Source organism: Lactuca serriola, chromosome 9 (assembly GCF_051521515.1).
Source record: "Lactuca serriola cultivar US96UC23 chromosome 9, Lser_US96UC23_V15, whole genome shotgun sequence".
Classification (NCBI taxonomy): Eukaryota; Viridiplantae; Streptophyta; class Magnoliopsida; order Asterales; family Asteraceae; genus Lactuca; species Lactuca serriola.
The window spans coordinates 78,633,725-78,656,125 of record NC_136416.1 but is presented as its reverse complement, the minus strand read 5'-3'; the positions used below and the strand labels follow the sequence as shown (position 1 = coordinate 78,656,125).

At 35.9% G+C, this 22,401-nt stretch overlaps 1 protein-coding gene and 1 long non-coding RNA gene across 2 annotated transcripts; both read right to left on the bottom strand.

The window, feature by feature from the left end:
• Positions 1-433: 433 nt before the first annotated feature.
• On the bottom strand, positions 434-3,870 carry ATO (splicing factor-like protein). Its single transcript, XM_079020852.1, has 13 exons — positions 3,634-3,870; positions 3,163-3,276; positions 2,921-3,025; positions 2,559-2,701; positions 2,381-2,477; positions 2,121-2,285; positions 1,959-2,030; positions 1,569-1,727; positions 1,411-1,488; positions 1,203-1,328; positions 986-1,132; positions 735-895; positions 434-662 (listed from the first exon to the last, which is right to left on the bottom strand). Exons 1-12 carry the CDS (start codon positions 3,805-3,807, stop codon positions 749-751), a joined length of 1,527 nt encoding a protein of 508 aa, XP_078876978.1. The 5' UTR covers positions 3,808-3,870; the 3' UTR covers positions 434-662; positions 735-748.
• Positions 3,871-18,171: 14,301 nt separating this feature from the next.
• Positions 18,172-20,541, bottom strand: LOC145074211 (uncharacterized). The gene is made up of 2 exons (XR_013691747.1): positions 20,062-20,541; positions 18,172-18,337 (listed from the first exon to the last, which is right to left on the bottom strand). It is a non-coding gene; the product is annotated as an uncharacterized LOC145074211 (long non-coding RNA).
• Positions 20,542-22,401: the final 1,860 nt, after the last annotated feature.

The window sequence follows — 22,401 nt, the reverse complement described above, 5'->3', positions numbered from 1 at the left end:
TTTAACTTTATGTTTATGATAGTTAAGTTGAAATTAATTGTATATAAATACTTTATTTTGTAGGGCAAAATACAAAAAAACTTAATCAATTATCCATATATATTCAGAAACTTTATTGTTATCTCTATGTTCAGGTAAGTACTTATATGAGAGAGAGAGAGGAAAAAAAACCTTTGATCATAACCCTAATAGTATAGGACAAACTAGAGAAAAATACAACAGTTGTCCATTTATCCTCCCTAAAAATCAAGGAGATAATAACTGTAGTGATCCAGACAAGTCTAAAGAAGACCATTTGTTGTTTTTAGCATCCAATTAGTTAGAAGAAAGTTGAGTTGTGAGTGTAATGAGAAGTAGTCTAAGTAGCATTCATTCATTGGGTGATGTTTTCATAAACTTGTAAATGGAGTCTCTCCACATTCAATAAACTCAATTAGTATTCTAATGCATGAAAATTATCAAATAGATTGAGAAGAGGCTGGTTTACTTGTATGTATAAATATCTAAAAACTAGAATTTGACTACAAAGTATCACAAAAAAAAAAACAAGTAAACTCATGGTCATACATAACATCATTCAGAAAATTCCGATCAAAATCTCTTTCCTTTATGCCCCTTCATTAATACAAACTTCACATCACACCCTCACAAAATCACTGGAACTGCAAATAAGTACACAACAAAATATAAAAAATCATTTTCCAAAAACTATAAAAGATTCTTTCAACACTTACTTGCTTTCTCTATATCAAATCAAGCCTTGACGTTGAAGATCAGTGTATGTCTTTTTATTGTAAATATTCCCCTCTCTGTCTTCATATTCCTCCTCAAGCTCTGGTCTCCATTTGTTCACCCCTTGCTTCTCTTTTATTCTCTCCCATAATATTTGCGCTTCCTGTATTGTATGTGTAATAAACCAAAATTTAAACTACATTTTTGTACTTTTTTAGTATAAAAAAAAGAAAATGAAAATAATTCGTAGTACCTCGATTGATGTGATTTCATTGAAGTTTTTGGTATTTGGAATACCAAGGCGACGCATGCCATATTGATGTCTAAATTCCTTGAAATGCCTCTCGTATGCTCTTCTTCCCCAATAGCTATAGTTTCCACATATCTCACATTTGAATTCCTATAAAAGCAATTAGTCATTCCATTCCGTTGTCATTCAATTCCATTCCATTCATGATTAGAAATATTACCTGTCCAAGGCCATGAAGCTTATATAGCCAGTATGGTATAGGCTTTCCATCCCAACCCATTGGCAACTTTAAAGGATTATATATTTGTTGATCCTCATCATCACTCTCAATATCAGGTACTTCCTCCTATAAATAATAATTATTAATTAATAATAATAATGAAAATGATAATATGATAATGATAATGATGATAATAAACCTATCTTACATCCTCTCTTTCAGCTTCCATTTCCTCATAAGTCAAAGCCTGTTTCTTCTCAACATTCTCTTTTGTTCGCATGATTGTCTGAAAAGGTAAAAAAAAAATTAGGAACATCAAAAAAATAAAATTAAATTAAAATAAATAAAAAGAATGATTTAGCGTACCTCTGACAAAATCTCGCATAGCTTCTCTATCTTGGCTTCCATTAGAGCAATGTTTTTTGAATCATCTTCTTGATTTGAAACAGCAACACCACCATTCTGTTGAGGCTTTCTTGAACCTTTTGCAAAATGCTTCTTATCAAGCTTTTCAAGAGGCGTATTCTGCATGATTAAAATGTAAGATTCTATTTAACAATTAACAAAATATAAGTTCCATCAAATAATAATAATAACACTACTCACAGTGAGATTACATATGCCCCAAAACCTGCAAGTAAGGTCTCAATGTAAATGGAAATAAATTCTAATCTAAGAACACACCCTTTTAACTAATAATTTCATTTCTTGCATTTTTCAAAAGATAACAACATATAAAGTGATCAATAATAATACCTTTGTGAGGAAAAGTCTTTCTGCACGTTGTTGAACAGTGCCTCCTGTCTTTAATCCAAGTGCAGCTAATGCCTAAAGAACAAGAAGATAGTGAATTAAGTAACTTTTTAAAAAGATAGGGGGAAAAGTTACTAGATAAATTGTGTAATATGTTCTTTTTACCTCCTTTAATTTTTCAGGACCAAGTTCAACAAGCTCTTCAACTGTACTATAGTAGTCAAGATCAATGGAAGTATGTTCATCAGAAACATGTCCATTTTCTTGACCTTCATTCTTCCATCCATCTACTTTCCCATTTGCCCATTGCTCTTCAAACTCTGCTGAAACCTGAGATCCAAATCCAGTGATTAGAAACTAATCGTTTGAAGATTTGTAAATTTGTAATGTATCTAATTAACACATTTGAGGTAAAAAGTGAGAACCTTTGAGAATAATCTATCAAGATCTTGCAGGGGCTCTGTACGCTCAAAGAAATACACTAGATATTCCATCATTTTGCTCAAATACTCTCTATATTGCCTGAAGAAACAAAATAAAATCAGGGCTAAAGATCTTTTTTATTGTGCATATAAACACAGATAAACAGTGATTATTTATTACCTTGTCATTTTCAGTTTCCGGGGGATTGTATGTGGTTGTGAAAACACTTCAAGGTATGAAGAATAATCAAGTTGCTTTCCAAACTTGGAATTGATGTAGTCATTGTACAACTCATGCATATCTAGGTAGCGTCCATAGGCTTCCTGCAAAGAATGAGTCTCATTAATAAGAGAAAACAAAGCAAAAGATTTTGCAACAAACTGAATGTGCCAATAATAATGAGGGATGAATAACCAACAAACATGGTTGTATGATCTAATGAGAGTGCAATGTAAGAATAGTAGAATACCTCAATTTATTTATAAAACTATATGCAAAGTATGTATATTTAGATGCTAAAAGAAACATAGAGAGTGACTAACCTCTCCACTGAACTCAAGTTGTGGTTCCTCTTGAAGTAATTCCTCATACTCATCAGTGGTGTCAATGACACGTGCTGATGGATGGCGTCTGTGATACTCCCGAATCTGTATAAGAAACTATTTCTTTAAGGATATGTAGACCAAACTAATTTATCCCGCATCTATCTCCTTTAAGAGCTTATTGAGGTCCTACTTATAAATAAAGATGCTAGAAACTACAGTAAATAAGCTGTAACACTGACCTCTTTCAATCGATCATAAAATGCACTAAAAACATTAGTCCCAGATGCAGTTTGTCCACCAAGGGCTGCGATTTCATCCTTCCTAGCATTGTCTTTGTCTTCATATATTTCAATCTACAATCATACAACCAGTAATGTAAAAAAACAAGTCAAAAGTCTTGCTTCTGTGTTTCACAAGAAATATGAAATAAACAAAAGTACCCTATGAAATAAACAAAATTACCCTATGACTTTTACGAATTACGCCAAGCTAATCCTTATCAGATGAACAAAAAACTATTGCAAACTGAATACCTACAGTATTAGATTCTTTAGGTGAACATTTTCACTAAATTAAAATTAATTCTGCTCAGTTTCAAAAAACATACAGCTTACACAAGCATTCCCCTTTTGAATGCCAAAAAAATATCAAAACAAGCGAGTATTACATACTATCACGACAAAATAAGTAGAAAGAACAAGAAATCTTACAAGTTTGTGAGTAGTGGAGGTGATTTGGTCGATCATATGGCGCACACGGTGGCTTTGCGAGAGGCGATCCTTGTTCGACGCCGGTACATTCTGTAGATCCTTCACTATCAGTCTCTCCAATTTCTCAGTTTCCTCGTGAGCTGCTCTAGTCAGCTCTAACAGCGTGGACGACATCTTCCCGCTCTCTATCCACTGTGTGATTCAATCTAGGGTTCTCGAGACCACGAGGGTTTTAGAAGAAGGGAACAAATCGAACAGACTTGGAATCGAGTATTATTGATTGTTATTTTCATTTTGCTCCCCTCGTGTATGGATAAATTTACACAAAACACCCTTGTGCTATGAGTTTTCAGCGTATTTGACCTCATATTTTATTTTTTTTCTCCCAATATTCTAGAAACCGTTTGATTGTTCGATGGATAATGAAGCGTTGAGATTAAATAAATAAAATATAACATATCCAATTGTCCACAAAAATGCATGTCTTTTAAACATGTCATTAATTTTTTTAAAGAATTATTATATTTCCAACAATATCACCCCTAAGATAGTTAATTATCATCGTACAACGACTGAGATGACAAATGGACAACAAGTTGTACTGTTAACCCTTTTTGTATGGTAAAGTTAATTCTTTTAAATACTACATTCATAGATTTATGAGATATAACATTGTTATGCATAATTCGTTGTAGTCTATTAAGAAGCTCTACCGCATCCGACGCGAGAAAACCAAACGTATCAAATGCAAATGGTATGAACACGTGTTGATTTTTCATGCACGATTTTTCATGTTTGGTGACTTTGCCTGTAGTAGCTTTTAAAGCAGCATGTCCCACCGTGAAACCCCCAATCCTCAAGACCACGAGAGGGGATACCCCTGTAAGGTCCACACATGCGGGTTTCCCTCCGATCCATCAAAAAATCAAAATGTCAGTCGGTTTGAGGGTTGATCTTCCTTCTGTCGGGTCGGTCAAGAAATTCACAGGTGCCTCTTTCTTAGCGGAAACCCCGACACACTTAAATATGTCAAACAAAATATCCCTAACCACATCGTACCTGTATTTGAACCCTAGGAGTTCTTTACTGTTGGGTATAAAGTTATCAATGTATGACTTTGTAAATGGTTTGACTTTTGTAGATCCACTTACATGTGGTAAAGTAGCATTGTGACATAAGATAGAGAGAGAGAGAGGGAGAGAGAAAGAAACGTAAACACCTCTATGTGAGGTCGGTTCATACCACTTGTAGAGGTGTGCTTGAGAGATGTAACATTCAGAGTGTTAGTGTGTGTTGATTATGTAGATTTATATTTAGATCCTTTTCTTGTAAACACCTTTCATAATCGAATGCATCTCTTAAACACCCAAATCATCGTGTTCTTTGTGTGTTCTTTAATTTTGCATACTAAACCAATGCTCTTAATTCAATTCAATTGGTATCAGAGCGGGTCTTCGAAGATCAACATGATTTTTTGAAGAAACGATTCTCGGTTTGACTACATTTGACACAATTGGAACATTTATGATGAGTCTCTCTATGATATCTCTAAATCTCTTTAATTTGTGTGTTGTGTTCTTGAATTTTTGATCATTTTGACTCATTTGATCAATTTTTTTGAAACCCATTTGTTATGATCCAATAATTTTTTTAAGATCAAATTTGATCTGATACTATTCTCTTGTTTGATTCAATTCTCAAATTTGCAAATATTCATTTGAACCAAAATTTGGCCCATAAACAATCGTGTTCATTTTAAGTCCAATAATTGTTCATGAATATCATTTGGTCCCAAATTATGATGTTACTGTTCATTGATCAAATGAATTGAGCCCAATCCATTTTATTTGATCCATTTACTATTCATTCAATATATCATTGACTTTTCAAATCCGATTTCTTGATTAGTTATTGACAGAAATTACTATATTTCAAAATTGGCTTGCTACGACGTCTACTTGCTTCAAAACAAGTTGAATCAATCTTTTTTTCTATCGATTCCATTTAAATCTTGATCTCATGATTTGAAATACTTTAGTTGATCGTTTTATTTAGAATCTTCATCTGATTTTACATTCTTGAATCTTAAATCTGATTTTGAGTAGATGATTCAGTTAATCTAATCGATTGGAGTTTATAGATTTGTATTGAGTCAATCTAAACATTATTGTTCTAGTTATTGATTTAGTATGTTGAAAACTTGAACCGTTTGGAGTTTACCGATTGGAGCTTATAGATGGAAGTATGATTCCTGGTTCGATTTGTGATTCTGGTTCAATGAGAAAGTCAAACCAAAAAGCCAATATTCGTGTTCTTGGATGTTGAATGATCGATGCTTGGGTTGATTGATTTCGAAATCAGTTTTTGAATGTCTAGATGGGATTGATAATTTTGACGTGTGAAACGAAATCGAACGAGTTCTTGGGGTCACATATTTGACTAATGAAGTCCTGGAGTTGAACAGAGTTGATTTCGAAATGATGATTAAATTGTTCGATGTACTAATTGCCATTTCAATGTGTGAATAACTTGATTTCGTTTTTTGGGTCACACTTGAAGTTCGATAGATGGTTAGTAATTTTGACTTCTGAGAACAAAGATCTTGGTCCGTGGTCCACAGGAACAATTATGGAGTTGGGTTTCGTTGTTTTGATGTCAAACATGTGTAAAATCTCAATTTTCAAGACCAAAAATTTCATTTTTGATATAACAATTTAGAAAACGTTTAAAAGAAAACATCATCAATCCATATCATTTCATCAAAACCATAATCACATGTCTCAAAACCATATCATAAAAATAGTAATAATATCATAGTACAATCCCAAGAATGTCATAGTGCGGAAATCTTGTGTGTGTGTGTGATGCGCAGCTACCGCGCCAGCTCCTTCCCCTTCGTTGAAGAGGTACCTGAAACAAAACTAAAAATTGTAAGCACGAACCTTAGTGAGTTCCCCCATCATACCACATACCACATAACAAACATATTGTCGGGCAATTCCGAGGTGCCTGGCCTACCCTGTCTGGCAATTTTGGGGTGCCGACCTGCCCTGTCTGGCAATTATGGGGTGCCATCTTACCCTTTGGTCCTTACGATCGTAACACGTGGACTATTCCCCTACTACTTACTATCACATAACATCATACCATGCTAGCACATAATCTTAACAAATAACAACACACCACATAATTATCACAAAGACAATTATCTCTACTATAACTCTTACTAGTGGGTCGGCCTTGGTGCCTTAGACCCACTTCTACCGGAAGGTAACTCACCTCAATGTCGTGAAGTGTCTGAACTGTCCACGATGTCGGATCAACTCCTCTCAACTCCTACACATAACAATCTTCCTTAATTACCATTTCATACTCTTAACCCTTTTCAAGGGTCAACTCAGGTCAAAGTTAATTTTTGGTCAAGGTTAACATCTGGTTGACTCAACTCGCCGAGTTGATCCACCAACTCGCTGAATTCTATAATCCTTAGAATGCTAAAAGCTTCGACCCTACTCGTCGAGTCTTTCAAGAACTCGCCGTGTTCTCCTTCATACAAAATCAGTACCTTCTACAACCGACTCACCGACTTCATCCTTGAACTCGCTGAGTCATGCTTCATGGAAGTTGGCATGTTTAGTCCTGGACTCGTTGAGTTCTCTATGAACTCGTTGAGTTCTTCATACAGTTGGGACATTGCCTTGAGCTCGTCGAGTTCCTTCTTGAACTCGTCGAGTTCTTTGATCTTCAAGTCCATATTCATATCCACCTTGTTGAGTCCTCTTCTAGACTCTACTAGATCGATCAGAAACAGAAAAGGTTGGGGAACCATAACCCGACTCGCCGAGTCCCATGAACGACTCATCAAGTCCCCCAAAGTCCATGTCCATACTGTTGATTTTAATCGGTCTTAATGCTTCCAGAACCTAGATCTGACCTCCTAGGATCGATATAGCACGTAAAGTTACAAACTTTACATGCATGCACGGGTTAACTAGCTCATAAGGACCTAAAATGAAGTCTACATGGAGCATGGAACTCCCATGTCCATAAAGTTGGCACCTTTATGCCATGGGAACCCTTAAAGGTTCGATATTTGCATTCACAACCCCAAAGAAGCACACAATCCCGAAAATGGCTTCACTATGACTTATAAAAGGTATAAACTAGCCCTAAATAGAGGTCTACGAAATGAATAGTCAAGGTTTCAACTTTATACCTCAACTGAGCTGGAAATGTGTCAAAACCTCTGGATCTACTTGCTTTTCTTGATCTCCCAAGCCTCCTCTTTCTTCTCAAGCTTTCAAAGATACACACAAATGGCACAAAAAGCTCAAGAACACTCAATAATCAGTTAGGGTTTTGTGAGGAGAGTCTGAGGGTGGTGGAGGCTGGAGTGGAGACCCTATAAGTTGTTTAAATATGGTGCAAACCCTCAAATTTAGCGTTTCATCCAGATAGGTCTACTCGTCGAGTCGGGGCTTCCAACTTGGCGAGTAAATCCTTTTACCCGCGTCCAAGTCTTGCCTTGACTCGATGAGTTGGGGCCTCCAATTCGTCGAGTCCCATAGTAAAAGTGCAAGAATTCATATTTAAATTACATGCCAGGAACCGGGCGCTACAACATGTGAGGATGAGAATAAAGAATCAAATTAGGAAGGCTGAATAGACTTCGAAAGTGGGTCATTTATTGGAAATTGAAGGATTGGGTTAATGTTAGTCTTGATTTCAGTAGTTAAAGGCTTGGAGTTAGGAGTCTGATGCTTTTGATTTTGATGAATGGTTATGTCGATGGTTTGATGAAGGTTTTGATATCGAATGTTTTGGGATGCCTACTCGAGACTAGACATCACTAAACGAGATTTGTGGGAAAGGAATTGTGAATTGGATGATTGTTAATGTCGATGACTTTGGGTCTGATTTCAAAGGTTTTGAATTCATTTGGGAAGAGTATGCACTATGTTTCGAAGGCTTTTGGTGCAAGTGGATGGGAAGTAGATAGTCGAAGGTTGTTATCAAGCGTCGACAGTTGATGTCGATAGTCATTGGGTAACAAATTGGAGAAGAAACACAAATGTTTCAAAGTTAGTCCTTAAAGTTTCAAATACTTGACATTTTACACCCATTTCGAAATATAGACTTGATTTCGAAAAATTGGTAGAAAAGAAACTATATTTTAATTTCAATCCCTTGTGCTTTTGTTGAAATTTATAGTTTATACCCATATTCGACATTGAGTTATAATTTCGAAATTTTGAAGAATTATGAAGAAGTTTCGTTTCGAATCCTGAAGTTTGTACGATACGGCAAAATTTACCCAACTTCGACATTGGGCTGAAAATTCTAAGAAATGAGATAATTTTCGAAACAGGCCCCTGCAATTAATGCGAATTGACGCTTTCTACCATGTTTCAAAAATGGGGGAGTGTTTCGTATTTTTGGTTGTTTTGGGTGCTCCAGGTCACTATAGAATTTTGAAATTGACAATTTCTACCCAAATTTGTGAAATTTTGTCAAAGGTGGTCCGTGAACGAAGCTGAAAATTGAAGATTTTTTGGACTTTCTGGATTGAAGCAAAATGTTTATGCCATGTGTTAAGGGGAGTTTTGGATAGAAAATTTCCGAATTGACCACTTTCTTATTCCCTTTTTGGTTTTATAATCATTTTTAGATATAAAAAGGGGAGAAATTTAGATACGAAAATTTGAAAGTTGAATTTTCATATTATTTGAACTTGAAGACCAAAGTGACCTCGAGTATTTGAAGTTTATGAAATGATCTGATTGGAGATTCGAAAATGATTTCGATTCATGATGGGTTTAGACTTATTACAGATTTTTGGAGTGTGCATAAATGCTCAAATTTTGGGTAATTATTTGGAGAATGAGAAACTCCTAATTACCTTTTGATGCACAGTTTGTATGGTCTCACATTCTAGAACCCAAATTGAACAATCATGGAAGAATTGAAGATTTGATGTTCATCTCTACATGTGTCACGTTTGAGGCTCAATTCGTGAAGTTGCTCGAGTTTGGAATATTTGAAGCAAGTCATTCATTCTTAACTTTTAGGGGGGAGAATGTTGGGTACAAAGTTATCCATGTATGACTTTGTAAATGGTTTGACTTTTGTAGACCCACTTTCATGTGGTAAAGTAGCATTATGACATGATATATATATATATATATATATATATATATATATATATATAGAGAGAGAGAGAGAGATGTAAACACCTCTATATAAGGTGGGTTCATACCACTTTTAGAGGTGTGCTTGAGAGATGTAACATTGAGAATTAGTGTATGTTAATTATGTAGATTTAGATCTAGATCCTTTTTTGTAAACACCTTTCATAATCGAATGCATCTTTTAAACACCCAAATCACCGTGTTCTTTGTGTGTTCTTTAATTTTGCATGTTAAACCAATGCTCTTAATTCACTTCATATACCGTGAACTGCATGCTCTCCAAAAGAGTCCAAACATGCCTTGCGACACACTGGACATATCTCGCCAACTGGGAATATTGGAATCATTAGTCGATATCTGAGGATAGTAAGATACTCCACAAGAGACATATGTTGGCCAAACCCATTTATAGGGATAGCTAAAAGAAAATATTGAGCATGTGGTGCACATAAGCACTGGAAACCCGCTTTCTGTCGAGCCGTCATGTCGAGATGCACTTCCATATATTGAAAAATTTTACGAAAAAGGGCACTCGCCGATGTATTCTGGGTTTTAGGGGGGGTGTCTTTAGTAGTAAAATTGCTAAGGTCAAAATCCGGAAGCTTGTTACGAAGAGAAGCCAATGCACAATCATAATCAGAATCCATACCATATATGTCGCTATCTCGTAAGATGTGGACTTGCAATACCTAAGATTGGGCCCTCGAGGCAAGAAAAGCGTATGATGTAGCCTCTACTGCCGAGTATAAACCTAAACCTTCAAACCTAATGGGTATGGAAACAATTCGCAACTGTATGTCGCCAAAGAAAGGGCCGCCACAAACCACAATGTCTTCAATCGCCCCGCGCAACCCATTGTCAAAGAATATTTCCGCCTCCTCCATGTGAAAGGGTTGGCACGTCCTCAGCCCAAAGAAAAGCTTAGCAATACCCATATAATACCGAATCAAATGGAGCTCACATTGGGGTTCAGACAATTGTGGAAGAAGGCACGTCAATTTCACAACATTTTTGGCTCTCTTTATGGCTAAGCTGCTAATGAAACTAGAATCTCTACTAATAGCTCCCCCAAGAAGTTTCGCCCCCAATGGCGGCCTCCCGATGCCAGCCGGGAATAGCTCCTCACGTAGCTTCCTACCATCACACGAGGGCCAAAAGAGCTTGGTTTTCTTGATATTTAGCTAAATGCCCAATTTTGGGGCAATCACCGTAATGATGTCCAATGCTTTGGCCACCTCCTCCGAATCTCCAATAAGCGTGCCATCATCAAGGTACCATGCATGGAGAAGAAGCTTGCAATTGTCTCTAATACTATGCAAGAGTGGGTGCAACACAAGGGCAAAGATAAGTGGCCCAAAGGGGTCTCCTTGTTGAACCCCAGTAGTGGACCAAATATGTGTGTTGCCTAGATACAACCTTGATACTTGACCATATAGGAATTCTACTCACAAGGATATAGAAGGACACCTCTAGCTGACCTCTTGAAGTAATGTGGATCTATTGACAAGGTTAAAGGCATTAGAGAAGTCCACGGTAAGCATGGAGAGAGATTCGTCATCGTGGCGCTCACTAAACACCCTACTGGCACTATGTAATACGGCCTCATCGCCACCCGACACCCCATTCCTTTAGATCCTCTCTGGAATTTCTCTCGTATCTCTAGTCTTTTACTCCTTAGTTCCTAGTTACTTTAGCGAGGCCTTGTGGTGTCTGATAGTCAGCGATTAGAAGATTCCAGGTCAGAGTTTTGGCCACATAATTCTCGGTTTTCATCAGAATACTATGTAAGTTGAGCTACACTTATTCCGCTTTAAGTGTAACTTATAATTATAATCATAGTTGTTATTATGAACCAATAATTAAGATTTATCAGCGATTCAAAGGTCATTATACTGATTGATCTACTTATGGGAGTGATCTCTAGATTGGATTTAGTGAGGTGTTTAAAGTGGGATTTCCAAATAGTATACTTTGTATACCAAACAAGCCCTCCCTTCGATATGATTCCTTACTTGATAGATCTTGATGTAGACATTGGGATTGTTAAGGACTCTAGACTATCATTTTTCATAAGGAATAACAGACCGAGACTTGGTAATAATAATACCTAGGTTACATCAAGGGGAAAAGTCAAGGTGTTAGGCGAAGCTCTGCCGAAATCACCAATCATCCACTTTATCAGGTGAGTACATAATTACTTTCAGCTTACACATATATATGAAATATATATTAAATGTTATATGTGCTTACTATCTGTGTACTTGATATTTATGCCATAATATGATATGATTTTATTTATATAAATTATGGTATCACATACTCATTGGGTAGTGAAGGGTTTTGGGAAAGATAAAATAATGGGTTGGGTAATAAAGGGTTTTTGGGAAAATAAAATAATGGTGAAAGGTCACACATTGTATTACCGAGACCAGTCATCTAACAAAGTATATATGACAACCATTGACTATTATAGGTAGTATGGTGGAACATTAGCAGGTTTGCCAACTATAGGTGTTAATGGTCATACTTTTTAGGGAAAAATGAAACTTGTTCATTCGGGTACGATATACCCCTTAAGGTTGCCTTGTTTACATGTATTGATATGGATTCCCCAAAGCAATATTGTCTACTCATTAAGAACCTTTAGGGTAGGTCTCTTGAGACTATCATTAGGGATTAGAGAGTAAGGGTAATGGGAATGGGTAATTGAGATTATTTGTTTATTGTGAAAAATATATAATTACAGTATTATGGGTTGGAAACCTTATGTGCTCATGAGGTTTCCCAACCTGAACCTCTCAGTTTCTTTGTATCACAAGAAACAATATGACGGTACAATCAATTTGTAACATCCCAAGTTCAGAAGCAAGAAGTTGAAGGGTGCTATATGAAAACAAAGGAAGGGACTCGGCGAGTAATCTTCGGGTTTGCACCCTATTTAAAGGACTTAATGTCCTCCCTTCAGCCCCCTTAGCCCCCTTTGAGATCCAGAAACCCTAATTTCGTTTCTGAGAAGCCTTGGAAGCAAATTGGTGTGATTTGTGAAGGGATATTGTAGATCAAGAAGCTTGGATCAAGGAGACTTGAAGAGATCCGGATTATACTTCAGTGGGAGGTCATTTTGGATGTAAGGAATCGTTATCCTTGGCCTTCTCCTTTCTAGTTCCATTTTCATGGAGTTTTAGGGTTTGGTTGGAGAAATATTGATGAGATCTTGGTGCATGAGTTAGAGTTGGAGTTGAAACTCCAGATCTGAGTTCTATGTGGATCATTGATGCAGAAAGCCTTTCTAGTTGTTATGAAAAGCCATTCCCCATGAGTTAAGTTCCTTTCTAGCTTGGTTTTTGGAGTAATGGGGCATGAAGCGCGTAAAGGTAACAACTTTATGTTGCCAATGGACTCTAGAGACCCAGATCTATTATTTGGAGCAAAGGAGTAGCTCTGAATCTCTCGATTTTGGACATCCATGTATGAACTCGGCGAGTCTGGGAGATGACTCAGCGAGTTGGGCCAGGGTTTTAGGCTTGAGTCGCATAGTAACTCGGCGAGTCACATAGGTGAGTCGGCGAGTCGTATGATGATGAGCTTGGACTCAGCGAGTTGAAGAACAACTCAGCGAGTCTGATGAAGATTGTCGTGGACTCAACGAGTTTGTTCTTGGACTTGGTGAGTCATAAGCAGAACCTTCAACCTTTTCTGGTTAAGACTCAGAGCAGTGAGTTGGGTGGTGATTCAGCGAGTTGGTCAGGATGAGACTCAGAGATTGTTGAACTCGACGAGTCATGGGGTGACTCGGCGAGTAGAGTCAATCGGAATGTTGACTTTGACTGAGGACCTTGACTTTGACCAAGAGTCGACCAGTTTGACTTCCGAGGGTATTTTCGTAATTTTGGTATTTATGGAATTGGTTCTTTGGTAGTGTTCTATGGTGAAGTTCGTGTCGGTGGTCGGAGCAGCTCGGTCTTATCTCTTCAGTCGACAATTGCAGGTGAGTTATCCTCACTATATCAATAGGGTCTAAGGCACCAATGTCGGCCCTTTTAGTTGTTATCATGGTTACAGTATGCTACATGTGGTTATGATATGTTAGATCAGTATCCTGATAGACAGTATGTTGTCATGCTCTTATAATCCATTAGGATTGGTATGTTAGTGACCTGGTTAGGTCGGTGTTTTGGTTATGAGAGATTACTATGATCGATGATCTGTAATATAGTTATATCTGATATCTGTATGTGTACTGTTTGATGTGCTTGTTGATCTGTTTAGATCGGCGTCCTGGTAATTAGGACAGTATTATGTTAGTGACCTGGCTTAGGTCGGTATCCTGGTATATAAGATGATGCTATGTTAGTGGTCGGTTAGGTCAGTATCCTGGTTAGGATGTTGCTATGCTTTACGATCTGCTAGATCGATTTGTTTGTCTATGGATTGTTATGTGATTACCTGCTATATGTGCACATGGTTATTTGCTTGATGTTGGGTTGAGGCGGTCCTGCTTTGTGCTGAAGGCCAACATACCCTACGAGTGGTCCGGATAGATTGTAGACCCGTATGGTGGTCCAGTCATACCGATCCAGATAGACTGAGGGCCCGGTGCGGGCGGTCCAGTCATACTGTAGACTCAGAGAGTGGACCAGGTGGACCGAAGGCCTGTTGAGGGCGGACCAGTCACACTGCAGACTGGAGAGGCATGGTTGTTCTGTATTGTGATATGATATGATATGATAATGATTGTATGTGGTTGGTATTTTGGGGGAAACTCACTAAGCTTTCGGGCTTACAGTTTTAGTTTATTGTTTCAGGTACATCAGGAGATCGTGGCAAGGCAAATGCGTGATTGTACCGCTCCTCATATTCATGATTTTGTGATTTGGTTCTGGGAACACTCTGATGTTTAAACTATTTTGAAACAAGTTGTATAACTTAATGGTTTTTGAATGGGTTAAATGTTTTAAACTGGCTTGAATTTTATGGGTGTTACACGATTGAGTCGAGGAGTTTAGGCCTTTAGTACAATAAGTTAATGTAAGGCCAGTAATGTTTATGCTTATCTTTTGTACTGGTTACGAAATCCCAAGTTTATTAATCAATGATAAACATTTTTTTTCGAAAATACTTTTTATGGGACCAATTCCGCATTTATAAAGAGCACTCTGATTTAAAACGGGCATAAATAAAAAGGTCTCTTCAGACCTTGAAAATTGGGGATGTCATAAATCTAGACTATCATTAGTCACTAGAAATATGAGACTAAAACTTAGTGATACGAACCTAGGTCACACCAAAGGAAAAACTAAGTACTGAAGCGAAGTGTTGCCTGACTTCTTAGTTACCCACTTTTAACAGGCAAGTACATAGTTATTTTCATATTACACATAGATATGAAGTATTTAGATAATTAAATGTTATATGTGCTCATGTGCAAAGATGTTATGTGTTAGAAGAAACATTATAAAGATAAATTTTATATGACCTATGTCGTATATGTATTTTCATGAATATAATACATTGGGTGATGAAGGATAATGAGAGATTAGAATGATAAGATGGCATAGTATGATGAGAGTTAAGATGACATAGTATGATGAGAGATTAAACTGATAAGATGCCATAGTACGATGAATGATGAAACTAACAATAGCATGACACAAATTTAATAGTATTAGTGTACTAACGATGTAGAAATGGTACTATATACTAATGATGTAGGAATGATACTAGTGTAATAATGATGCAGTCATCTAACATAGTATAGGTGACGACCACTAGACCATTCAAGACATTCCCATGGAACATTTGCAGTTTATAGCATGTAGGTGATGACTTTGTGTCCTTTTGATGTACTCTACTTTCTACTGACATGTATTGCAGAGAAATCCATGAAATAGTACTATCAATAATGATGATTAATATGATCCTTAGGATATATCCTTTAGAATGAAGATAGAAAGAAACCTACTAAAATTTATTGTAGAGAAATCCCTGAAACAATACTGTCAGCAATGATGACTATGATGACCCTTATGATAGATCCTTAGGGACGAATAACTAAGAAAATGGGGATGATAATCGGGTTAATTGTTTGATAATTAAACATGCTATCTATATTATTGTAGGTTGAAAACCCTATATACTCACCAAGTTTCCCAACCTGACCCACTTAGTTTCTTTGTATCACATGTATCGATACGTAGGTATTTGATATTTGGATCTGATGAGAGATTAAAGGAAATGTAGGCCATTAGATGATGTAAGGCCGGTAATGACTACGTTTATGCTTAGGTTTCTTGTATCAGTTATGACATCCAAAGTTTTAATAAATAAATGAAAAACATTTCTTTGTAAATATATTTTATGGGCCAAATTTCGCATTTATAAATAAACTCTTTTTTAAAATAAGCATAAATAAAACGGTATTTTCTGGCCAAGAAATTAGGGATGTCACATTTGGTATTAGAGCATTAGTTTAAGCAAACTATGAACTTTGAGGAATTCTAGACTTAAACTTAGAATGCTAAGAAATGGGTGTGAGATGAGTATCTTTTTTATTTAGGTAGTATACTTGAATTGACACTAGCACTAGCTTGCTTTAGGATAACATGCCTATTTATTGTTACGTGCTAAATGATTTCTATTACAACATGTCTTAGGTTGCCAAAATGATATTGCTTAAATAAAGGTCTATTGTCGACCATAACTTGGATAAATAAATTTTATATGTTCAAGCTTCTAAACGTTTGGTTACGATATTATAATTGGCATATAACTTTTTCGGAGTGATAAAGAGGATTATGTGTCTAAACATAACTAAAACCTTCTTTATCATAATAACTCACCTCTCGGTACAATGAACACTAGAACGCCATGGTGAGAACTCATAGCGGACTTGGAGATGTTAATGGAAACCAACAGCCTGAGCCTCGTATGATCGAGCATGTGCCTGCACCATAACATATCACAATCGTAGGAGTTCAGGTAATGGTTGTAACATCCTAAAAATTAGAGCTAAAATTGACATTTTTATTTAATTAAAAGACCATCGGCCAAACATTTCATGTAAAACCATAGTGAAATCAGAGTATGTCAATAATCATCCAAATACAACAAGTCAACAAAAATGCGGAACAACCTGGTGTATGCGATACGATCACCCTGAGCTCTTCCCTTTCGAAATGGGTATTTAAGGAAGCAGACCCAAGAAGAAGAAACAAAATCAGGTTGATACTTTGTGTTAAAATGTTTGAAAACAACATCATCGGGAAAAGCTCCGACAGATTTCAACAACTCGATATCATCATCATCAAAAGAACATATTTCGTCATAAGACAAGATCTTTTGATAAAAAAATCATCCTTAGAAGGAGCGAGGATGTTCTTGCGAGATAGAGTCATTTTCTTGCCCATGGTCAAAGAAAAGAAAATTTAAGAAGTATACCTTCTGATACGATTGATAAACCCTAGATGAAAGCTAAAGAGTGTGAAGAAGAACAACTCGAACCAATAACCTCTATTTATTTTAGTAACAGAGGAGAGAAAAATTGATTTGACCGGGTAATGATGGTTATGGAACAAATAAATTCTATCAGTTAGGATTTAAAATTCAAAATTTTTATATATTTCATTTATTATTTTTAAATTATACCTTTAAATACGGGAAAACTAAACTCGATATTTCACAAATATAATTTAGCGGCAATTGTTAGGGGCAGGATCCTTGAATCATATTCAGGATCCTTAAATACTTCTAAAGCCTCGTGATCCTTAAATATATCCCGGGATCCTAACTATTACCACTAATATTTCTAACATTTGTAATGACCATATTCTATTTATTTTTCTCACATGTGCAGAACGAGTCCACACATGACCCATTCTCGATGGAGAGTCATCTCAACTAGGCAAAAGACCCAGAATACCAAGTCAAATAAAGTTCATATGCTGATTCTAGAGGATCCTAAAATTACCAGACTTTTTGTTATTAACATTAGACTATAAATAGCACATGTAACTAGCACACTACAGATACATTTAGCTTATCTATGATACTTGTACTCATATTTACATATTCATATCTGTAAATCAACTTTGATATCAAATAAAACATCAAGGTAGTAAATCAACTTTTGATATCAAATAAAACATCAAGGCAGGTGATAATTATCACATCCCAATGTTTTATGCTAGAGATCCTATCAACGATCAAGGGATTTCCTTGTAACTCACTTGTGTCACTTTGATCATCATTTCATACTTGATTTACTACGAACATCATGTCACACCCCAAAACCACGAACGGCGGAAACGTTCTGGGGCGGAGGACGTCATATTCAGTATCATAACAGTTCATAGAAAGGAAAGTACACACCACCATATATATTAAAGTTTCCAAAATGTTTACATAATCGTATTCGTTACTTGTTCAAAAGATAAATACAAAAACATCCTTCAAAAGAAGTAATTAACGTCAGCACGTTAATCCCCAAAAGTTGATTTCCAAATCTGCTTAGCGGTTCCCTGAGAATACAAGTTATTTCAAAGAAAAAGTGTCAACAATTAAGTTGGTGAGTTCATAAGTAGTGTTTTGAGAAAGTGTACGCCATTCGAAAGTTCGTGTATGTTTTCCAGAAAACGCACTGTTTCAAATGTAAGGAGTTATGATTTGTTGTGTTTTCCAAGAAAAACCCTTATTTTCTTATAAAAGTATGAAATGCATATGAATGTTCGTGTTATAAGTTGCAACTAATTGTACCGAGAAAATCCCTTATTTTCCTATTAGTTGTTTGGTTTGTATACAGGAAAAACCCTTATTTTCCTGACATAACTGGCAGTCTCTAAGACCGAAAATCGCAAGCAATCGACGTGCTCGAAAGGTGTGGCATAGTTTTATATAATAAAGCTATACGAAGATCGCATTTGTTAGATGAAGAATAGTTTTAATAGCTACTCTTTCATAAAAGCATAATACCATAATAATTGTATATCCGATGAGTTTTATAACCATACTAAACATAATATGCCTGTAGCGACGTTCTTCAGGCGTCGTAGCGTTATGACAACTGTCACCCCAAAAGACGGACTGTAGCTAACAGTCAGGGCGCGGGATCATGACTTCCCGTATAGATCTATACACATTTGACACGTTCTCCGAACGGGAGACTCTGGTTATAGACAGGACTTGTAGCATTATTTTCTAATAAAGAAAGTAACGTTTGAAGATATACACGACTCATGGATTCTCAACTAAGTCCGTAATAAGGTAGTAGTTTTGTATGCAAAGTTTATCCTTTTTCACAATGTTTGACAAAGCATAAATCATAAGTTTTTAGAATGTATAAAACGGTTTAGCAACGAAGAATACTTTGGAATTTCTAAATACTTTGTATAAATCTAGTGCATGCGAAGTATGACAAGAGTTTTCACATAGTAGTAATAAATCACAAGTGATTCATTTGATAAAAACGAGTAAAGTTAAATTTTTGATGTAGAAGACAAGTTTGTAAACAAAACATATATATGTATATGGTTATATATATGTATAAGTTTTAAAGGATGATTTGGCATGTTTCGTAATTGTTGTTCATATTCTTACGTTTTTATTAGAAACTTTGCATGAAATAATCCTTAAGTTTGATACTAAAGACCTTTTTGTACTTATTACTTTTGTAAAAATGGTCATTAAACATATTTAAATGATTGTGTTTTAACTTCCTTAATGTATAAACATTACTCAAAAATGTTAGAAGGTGTTAATAAATCTATAAACCACTTTTGACAGTTTTACCCTTTACTGTCCCTGTTTTTAGAAAACTCATAGAAAAATCATCGTAAGTCAAAAACTGAATCCGTCACCTCTGAGAGTTTATAAAATAAGTCTACTTTGCTCCTAATTTTTATTATGATTTTTAGTGGTCTCAAACTAGTGTGAAAATGAACATCTTCACAGACTGGTCCGAAATCACTTCTGAAATGACAGGCAGTTTTATAAAAATCGCCATAAATTGTAGAAAAATCGTATGAACGTGTGCGAGTAGTCATTAGAAAGGTATAAACTTGAACTATTTGCATATTGTACAGTTTTGAAAGATATTAAGTTTAAGATGGTCAAAACAGTCCGTGAACAGGACTCAACTTTTCTGTAGAAAGCTGTCATTTAAATTTGAGTTATGTTTAGTGTTCTAACTTGTATTCCCCCCCTTAAAACTTGAATAAAACATGAAAATGTAGGGGTATGAACTCACCTTATGTGAATACTTGAAGAATGGAAAGTTGAAGATGAACTTTTGGTTGTTGGTTTGATGCTCCAAAACAGCCACTCTTTTGGCTATGTTGCTGTCACGAAAATTTCACAGCAAAAGTGCAAGAAAAAGGGTAGTTTACTCACTGTTTTGAATCAATAATTTTGAGTATCAAAACAAGTAACTTCCAGGGGTATTTGGTGGTAAAAATATCAAGCAAAAGGAAGGTGTAGATGGGTGAAATGGTGGCTGAAACACAAAAGGGACAGCAACCCTTTAGTTCATGGTTTTGATGGCTTTGGAAGGAAGTTCTTGTGCTTGAAAATGAGATGAAGGTTGAGAGTAATTACTTGGAGTATTGGCTGGTCAAATGAGGGTAAAATGAAGAGGAAATTTCGTGGTTATGAAGGAGGAAAGGGTGGAAGAGGATAAGGGGACAAAACCTAGACTAGCTTGTGATGGGATGTGAGTTTAAGTGATGTGATCTTGTCTAGCCACTTGCTTGGGTGGTTGCTTAGAGATAGAGTTAGTTAACTAACTAACTACTAGTTATTTAGTTAGTTAGGAGTTCTATTTAAGGAGAGGGAAGGTCTTAATCTTGAAAATTAGAAGAGGGATTAATAAGCATTCTTAGTAAAATGTCTTAAGTGATTAAGCACTTATTAGTTAAGTTGGCACTTATCTCCACCAATTCTCTTATCTTAATTGATTTAGAAATCATATTCCTTACATGAAATCACTTTAGGTAATGACCCATAACTAGTTATTCACTAGATAATAATACATATGTATAAATACATACATGTATACTTAGTATAAAATAACAATGTAGTTTTTGTGTATTTGAACTTTAATGTTTATGTTTTATTCTTTTTATTCAAAAACACTTGGATACATTTTAATTATACCTTATAATAATTCATTTTATATTTTAATTTATTTAAATATAAAATTTATTGACCAATGTATAATTTCGTGACATTTAACCAGTTAACCATATCGTTAAACACGTTTTGTCACTTTGGTTCGTATATTTGTCGAATTTAGATCCTACACAACTATTAAGCACACGTTTTACATAGAACCTAACTTAATTATCAACTAGATACATGTTGTTACAAAAATTAAGTTTGTTGCGTTCAAATGATGTTATATGCTAATTTCACAAACCGGTGATGGTTCGTAGCCATACATCATAACGAAATTTATCAATAGCTACTTGTTTTATATTTCACAGTAACTTATTTAAATAAAAGAGGTTAAATTCCTTCAACCATTCTTAATAAAATACTCATATTGCTTAATAATCAAAAGATAGCATCGTACGATCGTTCCTATTTTTTTTTTTTTTTTACCAATTGTTACACATCACATCCCCTCATACAATTTGGTTGATTCTACTTAATCGATTTTTGACTAAAACACACACACACACACACACACACACACATATATATATATATATATATATATATATATATATCACTACAACACAACAACATCCTGTACACAAGGATACATAATCAAATCTAGTGGGCCGACATTGGTGCCTTCGACCCACAGGTATAGTGAGGAAACTCACCTGAATTGGAGAACCCAAAAACACCGCGATACGCCCTGATTGATGCCACGAACTTACTAGCACCAAAACATGGTAGATTCTTATTTATCAGCCCAAAACCCTTCAAGATTGGCTTAGGGTCAAACTGGTCAAAATTCAATGGTCACCAAGTCACCACCAAAAGCTCAAGAACTCATAAATAGGGCTAGGGTTTCGTTTAAACTGAGTGGAGGCTGAAGAGAATACCCTAGGTCATGAGATAAGTTCCTTAAATATGAAGAGAACCCTAAAATTCGTGGGCTTGGGCTGCAACCACTCTCCCAACGTGACCATTCTATTGTCATGTTGTGACAAGCCCCCTTGGATACACATTTCAATTTCAACCTGTCACATCATGACACCCGATTTTACCCTAAAACCATGCACTTCACTCCTTGATACCCTAAACCGATTCGATTTGGAAACTCAATGTTACAATTACCCCCCACTTAAATTCGATTTTGTCCTTGAAATCAGTTCTCGCTTCCACTTCCGCACACTCTTCAAATTCCTTGTGGATTCTCCAAACTCTACTCCCTCAATGCGGGTTGAGATCATTTGAATGCCAACATTTGCAACCATAGCCAACAATGGTTCCATCCCAAGCTCATAAGCCAATCTAAGTAGAGACTCCAAGTTCTGAATCACCTCTATTGTAACATCTTTTAAATAGTCGATCATTTCCCGACAATTTTGCCAACCTTAAATTTGTGAAACCATGCAATCTGATGAAAACATCTTCA